General features: G+C 35.5%; 1 protein-coding gene across 5 annotated transcripts in view; it reads left to right on the top strand.

The window, feature by feature from the left end:
• Positions 1 to 17,222, top strand: part of LOC123629096 (histone demethylase UTY) — a 193,735-nt gene that overhangs the window by 7,448 nt on the left and 169,065 nt on the right. For all 5 annotated transcript variants that reach the window (XM_045539057.1, XM_045539059.1, XM_045539058.1 and 2 more), the window contains exon 3: positions 4,719 to 4,827. In XM_045539057.1, coding sequence (XP_045395013.1) covers positions 4,719 to 4,827 — 109 coding nt within the window. The remainder of the gene's footprint in view (positions 1 to 4,718; positions 4,828 to 17,222) is intronic.

Genomic DNA, 17,222 nt, shown 5'->3' with positions numbered 1-17,222 from the left:
AAACTTTTTACATTATATTTCTGGGCTGTTTTAATTTACTTTATATTTTTACATGCTCATTACTTTGTATTATGTTAAAATATACATAAAATTCACTGTCTTAATTAATTTTAAGTTCATTGTAATTAAATACATTCATAATGTTGTGTAGCCATTACCATCATGCATTTCCAGAACTCATTTTATTTTTTAAACTGAAACTCTAAATCCATTAAACAATAACTCTCTGTTCCTTCTCCCCTGCTCCTGACAACCATCATTTTACCCTCTATGATTTTGCCTACTTTACCTCATTTAAGTGGAGTATTAGTCTTTTAGTGACTGTGGTAGTCATACAGTAGTCATACAGTACTAGTGTTTTAGTGCCTGGCTTATTTCTGCTAGTATAATGTCCTCAAGTGTGCAATGTATGTTGTGGCATACCTCAGGATTTTCTTGTGTTCTAAAGCTGAGTAATACTTCACTGTGTGTATTTACCACATTTTGCTTATCTGTTCACTCCTCAGTGGGCTGAGTTGCTTCCATGTTTTAGCTGTTGTGAGTAATGCTGCTACAAACATGGATGAACACAAATATTCTTCCAGTCCCTGCTTTCAATTTTGGGAGATATACTAGATAAAATGGTGATTTTATTTCCAATTTTTTGAAAAACTACTATAATGTTTTTGACAGCAGCTATACCACTTTACAGTCCCATCAGAAGTGCATAAGGGTTCCAGTTTCTCTACGTCCTAACGAATACTTTCAGGTTTTTTTTTTTATACTAGGCATCCTAGTGGGTGTGAAGTAGTATCATGTAGATTTGATTTGTATTTCCCTAATGATGTTGAGTATCTTTCCATTTGCTTATTTGCTGCTTGTATTGATATATCTTCTTTGAAGAAATGTCTTTAAGTATTTTGCCTACTTTTTTTTTTTTAAAAAAAAGAGTGGGTCTTGCTCTGTTGCCTAGGCTAGAGTGCAGTGGCACAATCCTTGCTCACTGTTTTTTAACCTACTCTTGTTTTGTAGACATACTTTTTAATTGTATTTTTGTTGTTGAATTATATAGAAGTTCCTAAGATAGTCTAGATATTATTAACTTCTTATTAGATAAAAGATTTGCAATTATTTTCTTCCATTTTTAGGTAAGTTTTTCACTCTGTTGACTCTCTCTTGACACTTTGAAATTTTAAAGTTTAATGTGGACCCGTTTGTTTTTTAGTTACTTGTCCTTTTTTTTTTTTTAATTTTTTTTTTTTTTTTTTTTTTGAGACAGCGTCCCGCTTTGTTACCCTGGCTGGAGTGCCATGGCGTCAGCCTAGCTCACAGCAACCTCAAACTCCTGAGCTCAGGCGATCCTTCTGCCTCAGCCTCCCACGTAGCTGGGACTACAGGCATGCGCCACCATGCCCGCCTCATTTTTCTATATATATTTTTAGCTGTCCAGATAATTTCTTTCTATTTTTAGTACAGGCGGGGTCTAGCTCTTGCTTCAGGCTGGTCTCGAACTCCTGACCTCAAGCAATCTGCTGGCCTCGGCCTCCCAGAGTGCTAGGATTACAGGCATGAGCCACCGCGCCTGGCCAGTTACCTGTACTTTTGATGTCATATCAAGAAATCATTGCCAAATCTAATGTATAGAACCTTTTCCCTATGCTTTCTTCTAGGAGTTTAATAGATTTAGATTAGGTCTTTAATCCATTCTGACTTAATTTTTATGTGTGATGTAAAGTAAGGGTCCAAATTCTTTCTTTTGCATCAGAATATCCAGTTTTTCGAACATGATTTCTTGAAGAGACTGTCCTTTTTGCATTGTGTAGTCTTACTAGTCTTGTTGAAAAATATTTGGCTATATATGCAGGGGTTTATTTCCGGGCTCTTTGTTGTGTTCCTTTGGTCTGTATGTCTGATTTTATCTCAGCACTCCACTTTCTTAATTCCTGTTGCTTTGTAGTGTGTTTTGAAATCAGTGCACAGGAGATTGCTCAATTTTGTTCTTTTTCAAATTTTTTTGGCTATTAGGGTCTCTTGAAATTCCATACTATTTCTTCAAAAAATGCCATTGGGATTTTTATAGGGGATGCATTGAAATCTACAGGTACTTTGGATTTTTGGACATTTTATGATATTAAGTATTCGAATTTATCAGTGTGGAATGTCTTTCCATTTATTGCTATCTTTGATTTCTCTTAGTATTTTTTAGTTTTCAGTGTACAAGTCTTTTACCTTGTCCAAGTATTTTATCCTTTTTGATATAATAAAGTTGATATAATAAATATAATAGAGTTCAGGAATATAGATAGTTCTATTGAGAGGCAATAAATGATTACTAGGGAGGGTGACTAAATACTTGGGAGAATGAATACATAGGGCAGACAGATTGGCTTAATACGATTTTCACTGCAAATTAAATTAGCCTGAGAGACAGGTATTATTTTTAAAATGGATTGGCCTAGGTCTGGTTGCATTCTTGACCTTCCTGCAATATATTGAGATAACAGGGAGGGGAAGGGAAGATAATCGTTTTCCTGTGTGGGCCTGGATCTCAGGTATAAAGAAACTTAAAAGATTTTAGTAGAGCCCATTCTGTGTTTGTGGGGTGGGAGTAGTTGAGACAGGCCTTAAGGCCTTTTTAGTCAATCTAGTATTATAAAAATGCCATATTTTTAGGGGTTAAGAATATTTCTGATTTCCTTCAATAGTGCATAGGAACACAGCTGATTTTTGAATGTTCATTTTGTATCCTGCAGTGTGGTAACAATTTTTTTTGTGTGTGGATGTTAACAGCAAATGTTACAGTGGGCAGTCCCGAGGACAAACCAAAGCAGCACACGGAGAGTCAGAGAATCAACATTTATACACCGGCAGGCTCAGAGGGGTCTGGCTACCAAATTCTGAGCCCTGTCTACCTGATTTTTCCCCCTTTTATTACGTTGGAGTGGTCCAAGGGGTGGGGGTCTCAGGTGGCTAACAAGCCAGGTAATAGGTTAGTTGATGCGCCAGGTAATAGGTTTAGTGTTATGCTGATACAGATCTTCTGTGAGAGGTGGCTGATGCACCAAGTAATAGATGGAGGTTTTCCTTATCAAGGAAATTTTGTGTTTTCTACATACAAGAACATGTCAGTTGTGAATTGAGATAATTTTACTTCTTTTTTTCTGATTTGAATGCCTTTTTTTTCTGGACTACTTGCTGTTGCAAGTATAAGCATTTACTGGAGTGCTGAACACAACGCTTAACTAAATTCCTGTTGTGTTCAGCACTCCAGTAAATGCTTATATTTTCTAATTAAAAATTGTTTTATACTAGTTTTTTAAGTGTTACTAAGACTGAGGCTGAAAGAGGTTAAGTTTTCTAAGATCTATGGTTAATGAAAACTTTATTTGCAGCAAAACTGCAGAACACTAGTCTTTGTGATGGTCTTCATTCATTCTTTCCTTCTGAAAATTTTTGGAGTTCAAAGATTTCATCCCCACCTCCATTCCCCCAAACTTTAATTGACTTATAATTGGCATACAAAAATTGCATATAATTAATGTATATAATTTGAATTTAGACATATTTATGTATACACTAGTATTACTGTCACCATAATTCAGGTAACAAGCACATCTGTCACCTCCAAAATTTCCTTGTGTCTTTTTGGTGTGTGTTTGTTTTTGAGATCCAGCCTCTTAACAAATTTTTAAGTATACGATGACTTACTGCTAACTGTAGGCACTGTGTTCTACTGAAGATTATCTCTGGAATTTACTCATTTTGTTTAACTGTATCTTTAAACTAATTAAATAAAAACTCCCCATATTCCCCTATATCCATCTCTTGTTAACCATCATTTTATTGTCTACTAAGAGTTGATTCTCGGTTATCTTTCTGTGTAAAAAAAAAAAAGTACAAGAGTATGTGTGTTCGAATAGATAGTATATACTGTATATGAAGAGGAGTAAGGGTTAAACAATTGAAAGGCAGTACGATAGTCTAAAAGCTGATATAGACAAAACCAATAGCCTATAAGTACAAATGGAGGTATTGTTATTACTGCAGAGCAAATCTGTTCGGTAGAAATGTATTGCAAATCACAAATGTGAGTCATATATGCAATTTAAGATTTTATAGTAGCCATGTTAAAAACAGTAAAAAGAAACAGATGAAGTTACTTGTAATAATATTTTTTATTTAAACTAATATATCAAATATTATTTTAACATGATTAACAGAACTATTAATGAATATTTTACACTCTTGTAGTGTGAGAATATTGAAATCTGTTGTATAATTACACTTACGTCATGTCTCACTTTGGGCTCACCATATTTGAAATGCTCAAGCATTACATGTGGTTAGTGGCTACCAAATTCAATAAAGTTCTTCCAGTGCCTATTTGAGAGCAGTTTTGATGTATGAATAAGCATAACATAACAATGTAGATTGGGCAACTTGTATATAAAGTTTTAAAGGAACCTCTAGATTATTTTGCTGGGCAGATCTTACTCTTCTGTTTTTAGATGGGAGAGCACTTAGATCATAATTGTTGGCTCCGTTAATAAATACTTACAAAAGCTGTTTATTCTCAGGAATGCTGACTGTAATTGTAATACCTGTAGAGGAAATGACGTACCCGCATTGATTCCTTTGATTTCCTCAGTAATCTCATGTAGAATGTATGTATTTTTTCAGGAAAGAAATGAATTTTAGAGTGTTGTCTTTCCCTTAATGTTTATATTTTTCTTTCCTAGGCTGTTCGCTGCTATGAATCTTTAATTTTAAAAGCCGAAGGAAAAGTGGAGTCTGATTTCTTTTGTCAGTTAGGTCACTTCAACCTCTTATTGGAAGATTATTCAAAAGGTATTGTATTCGCTTTTTAAATTCTTCTTGAGTTATGTGTGTATTATGTAATTGCAATTTTCTTGCTTTTTATCAGGGTTACTGTTTTTCTTTTTGCTTCTAATAAGCTCATAAACATAATAAGCAATGAGGAAGAAAGTAGAGTAAATGGAGATGTGAAAATTTCATGTAACTTCATGTAAATATTTAATAAAGTAGATTATTCAGTAATACTTAAAACATAGTATATGTGCATCGCTATTTTGCTTGCCCTTATGAGAATCATGATTTTTTTTTCTTTCTTATTTATTTATTTATTTTTTTAGACAGAGTCTTGCTCTGTTTCCCAGGCTAGAGTGAGTGCCGTGGCGTCAGCCTAGCTCACAGCAACCTCAAACTTCTGGGCTTAAGCGATCCTACTGCCTCAGCCTCCCAAGTAGCTGGGACTACAGGCATGTGCCCCATGCCTGGCTAATTTTTTCTATATATATTTTTAGTTGGCCAGATAATTTCTTTCTATTTTTAGTAGAGATGAGGTCTCACTCGGTTCTCAGGCTGGTCTCGAACTCCTGACCTCGAGCGGAGAATCATGATTTTTAAAACTTTATCACAGCAGAAAGACAGCAAGTTTGATATCTTTGTCTATATATACAAATGTGAACATTTTAGAGAGTCAGAGAATCAGTATTTCTCATTTTTGTCTTTAAAATTTTCTGTTTTATTTAGAAAATATTTGAAAGTCTGATCTGTAAGCAATGTTATTATAAAGGAATACAGAGAGATAATGTCTGAGTTTGGGCCTTGTATAAAACACATTTTTTCCTTTCATTTGAAATATTTTTCTTCTCAGAAATAATTGGAGATTCATAACTTGGGATAATCATCTGTGTTCTTTTCGTAGTAGCGAGCTGCTGACCAAGTCCCATTATTCATTTCAAAAATTAAAATCATCTCTTAATACTTCCGTCTTCTCTTAATATCACATCTTCATACCAAAGCAAAATTGTCTTATAAATGTGTGAGAATATTTTATAATCGTTTGAAGGAAGTGAATATCTTGGTAGAAGGTAGGTAGACATGATATTAAGCAAATGTAGTGGACAAACAGTTAACTATTTTAGAATTAGAGGAAAGAGTTGATGGTGTGTTACTTTGGTACTTTAGCAGAGTTTCTTCTGTGCTGCATTATTTGTTAGGTTAAACCAGTCTTTACTAATAAAATGCAATTGCATTTGCTATAGGGTATTTATATTCCGGTTGTAACTTTTATATAAAAATGGTTTAAATGGGCTGGGCGCAGTGGCTCACGCCTGTAATCCCAGCACTCTGGAAGGCTGAGGCGGGTGGATTGTTTGAGCTCAGGAATTCGAGACCAGCCTGTGCAAGAGCGAGACCCCATCTCTACTAAAAATTGAAAGAAATTATATGAACAGCTAAAAATACCTGGGCAACAGAGTAAGACTCTGTCTCAAAACAAAACAAAACAAAACAAAATGGCTTAAATGGTAAGGGGAACTCTTGGTTCTTGGTGCTTTGTTTCAGATGATTTTTACTAGTGATTTTTTATAGTCCTTAAGTACAACTTTGGTTAAAATGTAGTATTTCTAAGGAAACTAGTGAAAAAATATATGTAATTTTTGTTAGGGTAAGAACCTTAGTAGGTGCTTATGGTGCAGATGGAGAAAGATTTCTCATGCAGAAATTAAGATACAAAAGTAAAATTTGTTTTATCTTCTTACAGGAGAGAGAGAGAAAAAGAGAGGGAAAAGATAGCAGGAAGACAGTGTGACATCCCAAAGAAAGAGAAGGGAGATGCCAGCAACAAGGCCAAGTGATTTTAAGTGGGATGAAGAGAGAAAAAAATAGTAATGGGTGTCAGCTGATAACAAAAGTGGCAGCAGTTAGGTAACAAAAACTGCTAGAATGTCGAAGTCTAAGAGTTGGTTTCCTGACTTTCCTTGGAAAAGGGATTATCATAGGAGATGTGACTGTGTACCTGGTTGAAGCTGTAACTCAATTCTTCTGTTTACTAAGGAACTCTGTAAAAGCAGATTCTCAAAAAACAATTTTGAAAGAGAGATTTATGTCTCTTTTGCACTCATTCAGCTCTCTTCAGAAGCTGTACAAAACAGAACTCTTGCAGAGTACCTGTTTAATGAGAGAATTCAGAGGATTGATCTTTAACCTTTACCTGGGGAAACTGTAGGATTAGATATTTTCCTGTTATTTTTGCAAGGCTACCCCTTTCAGTTTTTCTGTAATGCACTTAAGATTTTTTGTGTTTAATACGTAAATTTGAGAGCAAATTAATGAAAACCCTGAATTAGAAAGTACATTTGCATAAGGATTGTCTTTGCTACTTGGTGGTCATTTAATAATATGTATTTTTAATATCTTAAAGCTTTAAGATTGAAAATTTTGTTACATTTTCTATTTAAAAAGAAGGAAAACTGGCTGTGTGTGATGGCTCACATCTGTAATTGTAGCACTTGTGGAGGCTGAGGTGGGAGGATTGTTTGAGGCCAAGAATTAGACACCTGGCCTCTCAAAAGAACAACAACAACAAAAATTACCTGGGTGTGGTGGTGCATTCCTATACTCCCAGCTGTTTGAGAGGCAGGAGGATCACTTGGGCCTATGCGTTGGCAGTTGCAGCGGGCTGTGACGACACCGCTGCTCTCTAGCCTGGGCAAGATAGCAATACTGTTGTCTCAAAATAAATAATAAATAAGTAAAATGAAGGAGAGAGAACTGGTATAATTTTTGGTTGTGAAGTGAATAAAGAAAACAAATCCAGGGAAGTTTGTTTTGGAGGTTTTCTGTTTGTTTTGTGTAGTGGTGTCATCATAGCTCACTGCAACCTTGAACTCCTGGATTCAGGCAATCCTCCTCCCTCAGCCTCCTGACTAGGTGGTACTGTAGATGTGTGCTGTGACACCTGGATAACTTTTCTATTTTTTGGAGACATGGGATCTTGCTCTTGCTTAGGCTGGTCTTGAAATCCTGACTTCAAGCAATCCTCCTGGCTTGGCCTCCCAGAGTGCTAGGATTACAGGCATAAGCCACTGTGCCTAGCCTGTTTTGTTTTTGTTTTTTGGTTTGGGCATGTGGTAGATTAGTTACTGGGCATAATGTATTAAAGACAAAGAAGAATAACCTTAGCATTTATGTTCTTGATCAGATGTTGTCTTGGTTCCATATGTCATGTAGAGAATTAGCCATTTGAAATTTAGTTGTTACTATCAGAAAAAGAAAATGGATTCAGAAGCATTCATTTTTATTTTATATTTCACCATAAGTTGAAAGTTTCCCCATTATGGCGACACCTGTAATCCTGGCACTCTGGGCGGCTGAGGCGGGTGGATCGTTTGAGGTCAGGAGTTTGAGACCAGCCTGAGCTAGAGCGAGACCCTGTCTCTACTAAAAATAGAAAGAAGTTGGCCAAACAACTAAAATATATAGAAAAAATTAGCCGGGCATGGTGGTGCATGCATGTAGTCCCAGCTACTTGGGAGGCTGAGGCAGTAGGATTATTTGAGCCCAGGAGTTTGAGGTTGTTGTGAGCAAGGCCTGATGCCATGGCACTCTAGCCCAGTGAACAGAGTAAAACTCTGGCTCAGAAAAAAAAAAAAAAGAAGAAAGTTTCCCCATTATAAGCTACCTGAGATTGCAGCTATTGATAGTTTTCTCTTTTCTTCCTTTAACTAATTTGTTGTTACATTGACTGTCAATTTTGTTAAAAATACTGGCTTTGTGTTTTTGGTTCCTATGCATTTACTAATAGCTTAAGTACAATGCTAAGAGTGACTGCATGTCTTCATCTCCTTTTGCTCACCCTTGTCTGTCTGGGTGAAATGATGTAATAATACTCTGTCCTGAAACATACAGTATAAGAACGTAAAATCAATGCTTTCCAATAAATAGTTCTTTGAGTTTGGCTTCTCCAGAAATAATAGTTTTATTTCATTCTTGGATGAGTCTATTTTTGTTGCTGTTAAAATCGAAGGTTATGTTTCTTGAATTTGAAGTATTAAAATGTACTTGGAGAATATAAAAATATGCTGCTTGCATAGTTTTCTTCTCCACTAGATATTCATGTGGAATTTATAAAGTATTAATATATAGATCTTTACTTTATAATATAAATTTTTTTCTTGGCAACAAAAGGTAGAATATTTATATAAACTAGTGACCACAGCATATATTATATGAAGAACAGTTCTTTGGGTGGCCTTGCAACAATGAAGTTTTCTCCCCTTTCATGTTTGAAGTTCTCAAGAATAACTGGAATGTGCTGGGAATGTAATCCAGCATCCTGAGATGAGGGGAGACTGGGTGAACAGCCCCAGCTTTGTTTTTGCCTAAGACCCTTCCCTCCAAAACAGGATAGATTAGAGTGAGAGTTGGTATAATAATAAATCTGTGTGAGATAAATTGTGTGTATGAGTGTTCTGTCTCATTGAACTCAGACAAGTTGGTAACCAGTGCACAGGGAGCCTTCTTTACATTTGCAAGAATTTATTGTTAGTGTTTTGATTCTAGCCATCCATGTAGGAAGTGGGGTGTATTTCCCTAATGATGTTGACTATGTCTTTCTGTGCTTATTTGCAAAATGTTTATCTTCATTTGTGATACAGCATAAATTTCTCTTCTGTTCTATTATTATTGAGCTTTTGGTAGCTACTTATATAGAGTACAACTTTTTTTTCACATGTATGATTTGCATCTTGTTTTTTCAATTCTCTTTAACAGTGTCTTTTCCAGGGCCAAGCTTATTTTTGGTAAAATTTAGTTATTATTTTTAATAAATCATACTTTTGGAATTGTATCTCAGAACTCTGGCTAGCCTGAGATCATGAAGATTTTTATCTTAACTATTTTATTGTTTAAAAATATTTTATGCCCAGGCGCATTGGCTCACGCCTGTAGTCCTAGCACTTGGGAGGCTGAGGTGGGCGGATTGTTTTCAGCTCAGGAGTTGAAGACCAGCCTGAGCAAGAGTGAGTCCCATCTCTACTAAAAAAAATAGAAAGAAATTATATGGACAACTAAAAAAAAAGAAAATATCGATATATAGGTATAGATATAGATATAAAAAACTAGCCGGGCATGGTGGTGCATGCCTGTAGTCCCAGCTACTTGGGATACTGAGGCAGTAGGATTGCTTGAGCCCAGGAGTTTGAGGTTGCTGTGAGCGAGGCTGATGCCATGGCACTCGCCCTGGCAACAGAGTGAGACTGTCTCAAAAAAAAGAAAGAAAAAAAGAGAAAAAAAAAATTTTGCGTTTAGATTCTTGAACTATTTCAGGCTAATTTTTATGTGAGTCAGAGTCCTTTTTTTGGTTTGTTCGTTTTGAATTTAGGTTGACAATATGTTAACATTGTCATTGAATTATCTTTTCATTTTTATCAAATATCACCTGACCGTAGAAATGTATGTCTACATCTAGACTTTTTTTTTGTTTGCTGTTGGGACAGGGTCTTACTCTGTTGCCAGAGCTAGAATGTAGTGGTGTCCTTATAGCTCACTGCAACCTCAAACTTAGAGGCTCAAATGATCCTCCTCCCTCAGGCTCCCAAGTGGCTGGGACTATAGGTGCATGCAACCGTATCTGGCTAATTTTTCTATTTTTAGAGGAGACGGAGTCTTGCTCTTTATCAGCTGGTCTTGGAACTCCTTGGCCTTAAGTGATCCTCCTGCCTTGGCCTCCCAAAGTGGTAGGATTATAGGCATGAGCCACTGCACCTGGCCTTGACTGCCTTTTGTGTTTGATTGGCCTATGTGTCTGTCCTCTAGCATTCTGTCTTAATTAAGGTAAATCTTGAAGTCAGTCTTCCAGCTTTGTTCTTGGCTTTAAAATTTTTTTTTAAATTTTTAGTTGTTATGGGTATATAATAGTTGTATACATTTATAACATACATATAATACATGTGATGTTTTGATACAGGCATACAGTGTGGATTAATCAAATCAGGATAACTGGGGTATCCATCATTTCAAATATTTATCATTTCTTTGTGTTAGGAACATTCCAGTCCCTCTCTTTTGGTTGTTTGAAAGTATGACATACTTTTTTTTTTGTTTGTTTTTGTTTTTGAGAAAGGGTATCACACTGTCACCCAGGTTAGAGTGCAGTGGTATGATCATAGCCTACCTGCAGCCTCAGTCTCCTGGGCTCAAGCGATTCTCCTCCCTCAGCCTTCCGAGTAGCTGGGACAACAGGTGTGCACCACTAAACATGGCTAATTTTTCTATTTTTTATAGAGATACGGTCCCGCTCTTGCCTAGCCTGGTAACACTGTTGACCATAGTCACTTTGTTGTGCTATCAAATATCATTCATTCTATTTAACTATGTAAGTGTATATTAAGTATTCCCAGTATATGTTCCCTTCCCTGCTACTCTTCCCATCGTCTGGTAACCATTATTCTGCTCTCTGTCACTATGAGATCAGTTATTTTAATATTTAGCTCCCACATAATGAATGAGAATAGGAGAAATTTGTCTTTCAGTGCTTGGTTTATTTCACATAATATAATGTTCAGTTCCGTCTGTATTGTTGCAAATGGCAGTATTTCATTTTTTTAATGCTTATATCATACTCCATTGTGTGTAGGCACCAACATTTCTTTATCTACTCATCTATTGATGGATTCTTAGTTGAATAGTGCTGCAATAAACATAAGAGTGCAGATATCTTTTTGATATACTGGTTTCTTTTCTTTTGGATATCCCTAGCAGTGTGATTGCTGGGTTATATGGTAGTTCTATTTTTAGTATTTTGAACAATCTCCATACTGTTCTCCTTAGTGGTTGCACTAATTTACATTCCCAACAACAGTGTACAAGGGTTCCTGTTTCTCCACATCAGTGCCAGCATTTGTTGTTGCTTCTCTTTGTGATAAAAAGCATTTTAATTGAGGTGAGATGTTATCTCATTGTAGTTTTAATTTACATTTTTCTCATGACTAAAGATGTTAAACATTTTTATGATATACCTGTTGGCCATTATGTCATTTTTTGAGAAATGTCTATTTAGATCTTTGCCTCTTTTTTAATTGGATTATTTGACCTTTTCCTATTCAGTTGTGGGACCTCTTTCTACTAGTTATTTATTTCTTGTCAGATGAGTAGTTTGCAACTATTTTCTCATGACCGTGGATTGTCTCTTAGTTTTGTTGATTGTTTTCCTTGTTGTGCTGAAGGAAATAATTTTTTAGCTTAACGTGATTCTCTTTGTCCAATTTTGGTTAGTTGCCTTACTTGCCTGTGCAATACTTTGAGAGTATTACTTAAGAAATCCTTGGCAGACCGACGTCCTGAGACATTTCTCCAGTTTCTTTAAGTAGTTTCTTTGTTTCAGGTCTTACATTTAAGTCTCTGATCCATTTTGATTTCATTTTTGTATATGGAAAGATACAGAAAAGGGTCAAGATTCATTCTTCTGCATATGGATATCCAGTTTTCCCAGTACCAGTTATTGGAGACGCTGTTCTTTTCCCACTGTATGTTCTTGGCACCTTTGTTGAAGATAAGTTCACTGTAGATATGTGGATTTATTTCTGGGTTTTCTGTTACATTGCCTTGATTGATGTTTCTGTTTTTTATGACAGTAGCATGCTGTTTCAGTTACTACAGCTCTGTAGTATAATTTGAAGTCAGGTTCTGTGATTGCTATTTCCAGCTGTGAATTGTTAGTACAGTATAGAAATAACGGCTGAGTTTTAAAAATTGAACTTGTATATAAGATCTTGCTAAACTTATTGGGCTCTTTTGTAAATTCCTTGGTATTTTTGTTTTCCTTTAACCACTTATGAATGATTGGATATTGTTTAGTTTTAAGAAACCTAATAGTCTAACACAAATAAAGCTCACTTTTAGGAGGAGGCTTTCAGGACAAGAAAGACTAATTAAGAAACTGGAATGAATTTTTGCTGTAGTTCTTTAATAGTTTACACTAGCCTTTACAGATGAAGTATTTGGGATAAATTTTGAGTATATTCTGGTAAACATACATAGACAAAATTAGAATTTCTGACTAGACTCTAAAATGTACCAGGCAGTAGAAATTTAGCAGAAAACAGGATGAGGGAATGAGCAGACAGCACATATGGTGGTCATATTAGAACATTTCTGTGGGAATGAAATGGCCTTGAGCCATCTATTTTGTGGTGTGTGGAGGGGAGAGTATAATCTTCCCCAGAGATGGTTTTATTAAAAAATAGTTGTGCACAGATAAAAATCTAAATCACGTTTAACTGGATATTCTGTTTCAGAGGAAGTGTAAGAACAGCAGATGCTGATAGACCTCAATATGCAGATATTTTGAGTCATAGCATCCCTAGATTTTGTCTGGGGCATAGGTATCATTTGGAACCTTCTGTCTTTGTGTTGGTTCTCTTGCTTCGTTTACTTCTTGTCTTCTTTATTGGTAAATAATATCTTTTAGAGGAGCACCTTTTCAGTAACTTCCTAAGGAAAGGTACCATGCTGTTTTGGTTACCAGAGGCTTGGTATATTTTGATGTCAGGTAGTATGAGGCCTCCATCTTTGTTCTTTTTGTTCAGGATTGCTTTGGCTATTTGGGCTCTTTTTTGAATGTTATGATTGTTTTTCTATGGAAAATGACATTTATATTTTGATAGGGATTGCATTGACTCTATATAAGTTGCTTTGGCAGCAGCAATCTTAATTCTTGCAAGCCATTAGCATGTGATTTATTTACATTTGTTTGTGTCCTGTTCGATTTGTTTAGTCACTTTTGTAGTTTTCCTTGTGGAAATCTTTTAGCTTCTTGGTTAAATTTGTGCCTGGGTATTTTTTTTTTCATTGTATCTGTTATAAATTGTATCATGTTTAGGAAAAACTCAAAACATATTTTTCTTTTGCTCTCATACCACAAAATCAAAACAAAGGACTTCTGTGACCCCAAGATATTTGGGGATTTTTTTCCCTACTAGCAAGCAAGTGATTAGTTCTGTAGCAGCCATCAGCATATTATACCTTTAATTCCAGGTATAGGATTTTCTTAAGAATTTCTTGTGGGTCTGGTCTAGTGGTGATGAATTACCTTAGCTTTTTATTATCTGTGACTTTGTTTCCTCTTCATATACGAAGGATAACTCTGGTGGATACAGTATCCTTTGGCTGCCAGTTTTTGTTTCTTGTTTTTTTCTTTCAGAACTTTGTATCATCCCATTCACTCCTGTTCTGTAAGTTTCTGCTGTGAAATCCTCCTCTGTTGCTCTGATGAAAGTTTCCTTACAACTGCTTTTCTCTTGCTGATTTTAGAATTCTCTCTGTGTCTTTGAGTTTAGGTGCTGTGACTGGAGTGGTGCTGTGGAGAAATCCATTATGATTTATATCTATTTTGTTATCTGCAAGTTTCCATATCTGAACATCTAACTCTATTGCTAACCTTGGGATATTTTCAGCTTTTTCTTTGTTAAATAGATGTTGTAACCCTTTTGTTTCTCTTCATCTTTTGGGACACCTAAATTTGAATATTTTGTTACTTTATAATGTCCCATATGTCATGTAGGCTTTGTTCATTGTTTTTTATTATTATTATTATTATTATTATTGTTACTGTTATTACTTTTGTCTTCCTGAGTAATTTTAATATACTTGTCTTCAAATTCTGAACCTTTTTTTAATTTCAGAATTTTATGGAGGTATACACGTTATGGTTACATAATTTGCATTTGTACAGTTTCAGTCAAAGTTACAAGTGTATCTTTCACCTAGTTAATGTGCATTGTACTCACTAGATGTGAATTTACTCCCCCCATTCCTTCCTACCTGCTTGATTTCCCTTGAGTTTTACTTCTATATGTGCACATAATTGCTGATCAGTGAGTCACAATTTAGTATTGTGTATGTGTGGTGTTTATGTTTCCATTTTTGCATTATTTCATTAAAAAGAGTGGTTTCCAGTTCCAACTAGGTTGTTACAGAGAGTATTAGTTTACCATTTCTTTTATTGTTGCTTAGTGTTTAAGGTGTGCATATACCATATATCATCAATCCAGTTATTTGTTGATGGGCACTTGGATTGTTTCCACATCTTTGTGATTGTGAATTGTGTTGCTATAAACATTCGAGTGCAGGTGTCTTTTTTTTTTTTTTTATAAAATGTCTTTTTTTGCCCTGGGTAAATACTTAATAGTGGGATTGCTGGATGAAGTGGTAGTTTTACTTTCAATTCCTTGAGATATCACCATACTACTTTCCATAGAGGTTGTACTAATTTACAGTCCCACTGACAGTGTATAAGTGTACACTCTTAGCATCCTCATCAGCATCTGTTGTTTTGATGTTTTTTGGTAAAAATCATTCTCTCTGGAATTAGGTGATATTTCATTGTGGTTTTGATTTGCATTTGTTTGGTGATTAGAGATGCTGAGCATTTTTTCAAGTGTGTGTTGGCCATTAGTCTTACCTTCTCTTGAAAAGCCTCTGTTTCTGTCTTTTGCCCCTGTTTTAAAGGGGTTGTTTGATTTTTTTTTTTTTCTTGCTAAATTGCTTAAGTTCTTTGTATATTCTGGTTATCAGCCCTTTATTGGATATATAGCATGCAAATATATTTTCCCATTCTGTAGGTTGTATATTTGCTCTATTGATTGTGTCCTCACCTGTGCAGAAGCTTTTTAATTTGATCAGGTCCTAGTGATTTATTTTTCTTGTTTCAGAGATTGTTTTGGGGGTCTTCTTCGTAAATTCTTTGCCTAGGCTGAGTTTTTCCAACTTCTTCTAGAATTCTTACAGTTTCATGTCTTGAGTATAAATCTGTTATCCATTGTGGGTTAATATTTGTGAGTGTTAAGAGATGTGGGTTTTATTTCAGTCTTTTACTTGTGGCTATCCAATTTTCCCAGCACCATTTATTGAATAGAGATTCTTTTCCCCGGTGTATGTTTTTGTCTGCTTTGTCAAAGATCAGATGGCAATATGAGTATGGATTCATATCTGGGTTCTCTGTTCTGATCCATAGGTCTGTGTCTCCGCCTTTGTGCCAGTACTATGCTGTTTTGGTTACTGTGCCTTGTAGTATAGCCTACAGTCTGGAAAAGTCTCAATGAATTCTTGTTACATAAGGTTGCATTTAGTTATTCAGGGTCTTTTCTGGTTCCATGTGAAGAAGCACAGAACTATTTTTTCTAGGTCTGTGAAAAATAACATTGGTATTATTGTGGGTATTGCCTCGAACCTATAAGTCACTTTGGATAGTATAGACATTTTAACAATGTTGGTTCTGCCGATTCATGAGCATGTTACATTTTTCCATCTGTTTATATCCTTTGCAATTTTTTCCCTCAGTGCTTTATAGTTCTTCCTGTAGAGGTTTTTCACCCCCTTAGTTAAATATATTCCTAGGTATTTTATTTTCTTTGTTGCTCTTGTGAAAGGTGTCATGTATTTGGTTGTCAGCTTGACTGTTACTGGCGTATATGATTTGTGTACATTGATTTTGTAGCCTGAGACTTCGCTGTATTATTTATCAATTCCAGGGAGGTCCCTTTGCAGATGTTTGGGATTTTTTAGGTATCAGATCGTATCATCAGCACAGAATGACAGTTTGATTTCTTCTTTCCCCATTTTGGATACCCTTCATTTCCTTCTCTTGTCTAATTGTTCTGGCTTGGACTTCCAGCACTATGTTGAATAGAAGTGGTGGTAGTGAGCAACCTTGTCTGGTTTTATTTCTAAGCAGGAATGCTTTCAGTTTTTCCTCATTCAATATGATGTTGACTGTAGGTTTGTCATATGTGTCTGACAATTTTGAGGTATGTTCATTCTATGCCTATTTTGTTAAGAATTCTTATCATAAAAGGGTGCTGAATTTTGGTCACATGCTTTTTCTGCATCTTTTGAGAGGATCATGTTGTCTTTGTTTTTGCTTCTATTTATGTGGCAAATAACCATCATAGATATGTGCATGTTGAACCATCCTTGCATCTCTGGGATGAAGCCTATTTGATTGTGAATTATTTTTTTGATGTGTAGTTGAATTTGGTTTGTAAGATTTTATTGAGAATTTTTGCATCTGTCTTCTTAAGGTATATTTGTCTGTAGTTTCCTGCATTTGTTGAGTTCTTTCCTGGCTTTCTTGTCAAGGTGATCTTGGCTTTGTAGAATGAATTGCAGAGGAATCCTTTCTTCACAGTGTTACGGAATAATTTCTGCCATAAAGGTACCAGTTCTTTGTAGGTTTGGTAAAAGTTAAGTATGAACCGTGTCATTTAGGACTTTTTTTTTTGTTGGATGTTTTCTTGCTGCTGCAGTTTGGTGCTTGATACTAGTCTGTCCAGTTCTATTTCTGTCTGACTGAGCCAACAGACATTGTGTGTTTCCAAGAATTTGTCCATTTCCTCCACATTTCAAGTTTTGGGCATAGAGATTTTTATAGTATTCCA

Source organism: Lemur catta, chromosome Y (assembly GCF_020740605.2).
Source record: "Lemur catta isolate mLemCat1 chromosome Y, mLemCat1.pri, whole genome shotgun sequence".
In the NCBI taxonomy this organism is placed as follows: Eukaryota; Metazoa; Chordata; class Mammalia; order Primates; family Lemuridae; genus Lemur; species Lemur catta.
The sequence above is the reverse complement of the archived record's forward strand: the minus strand, read 5'-3'. Positions and strand labels throughout refer to the sequence as shown.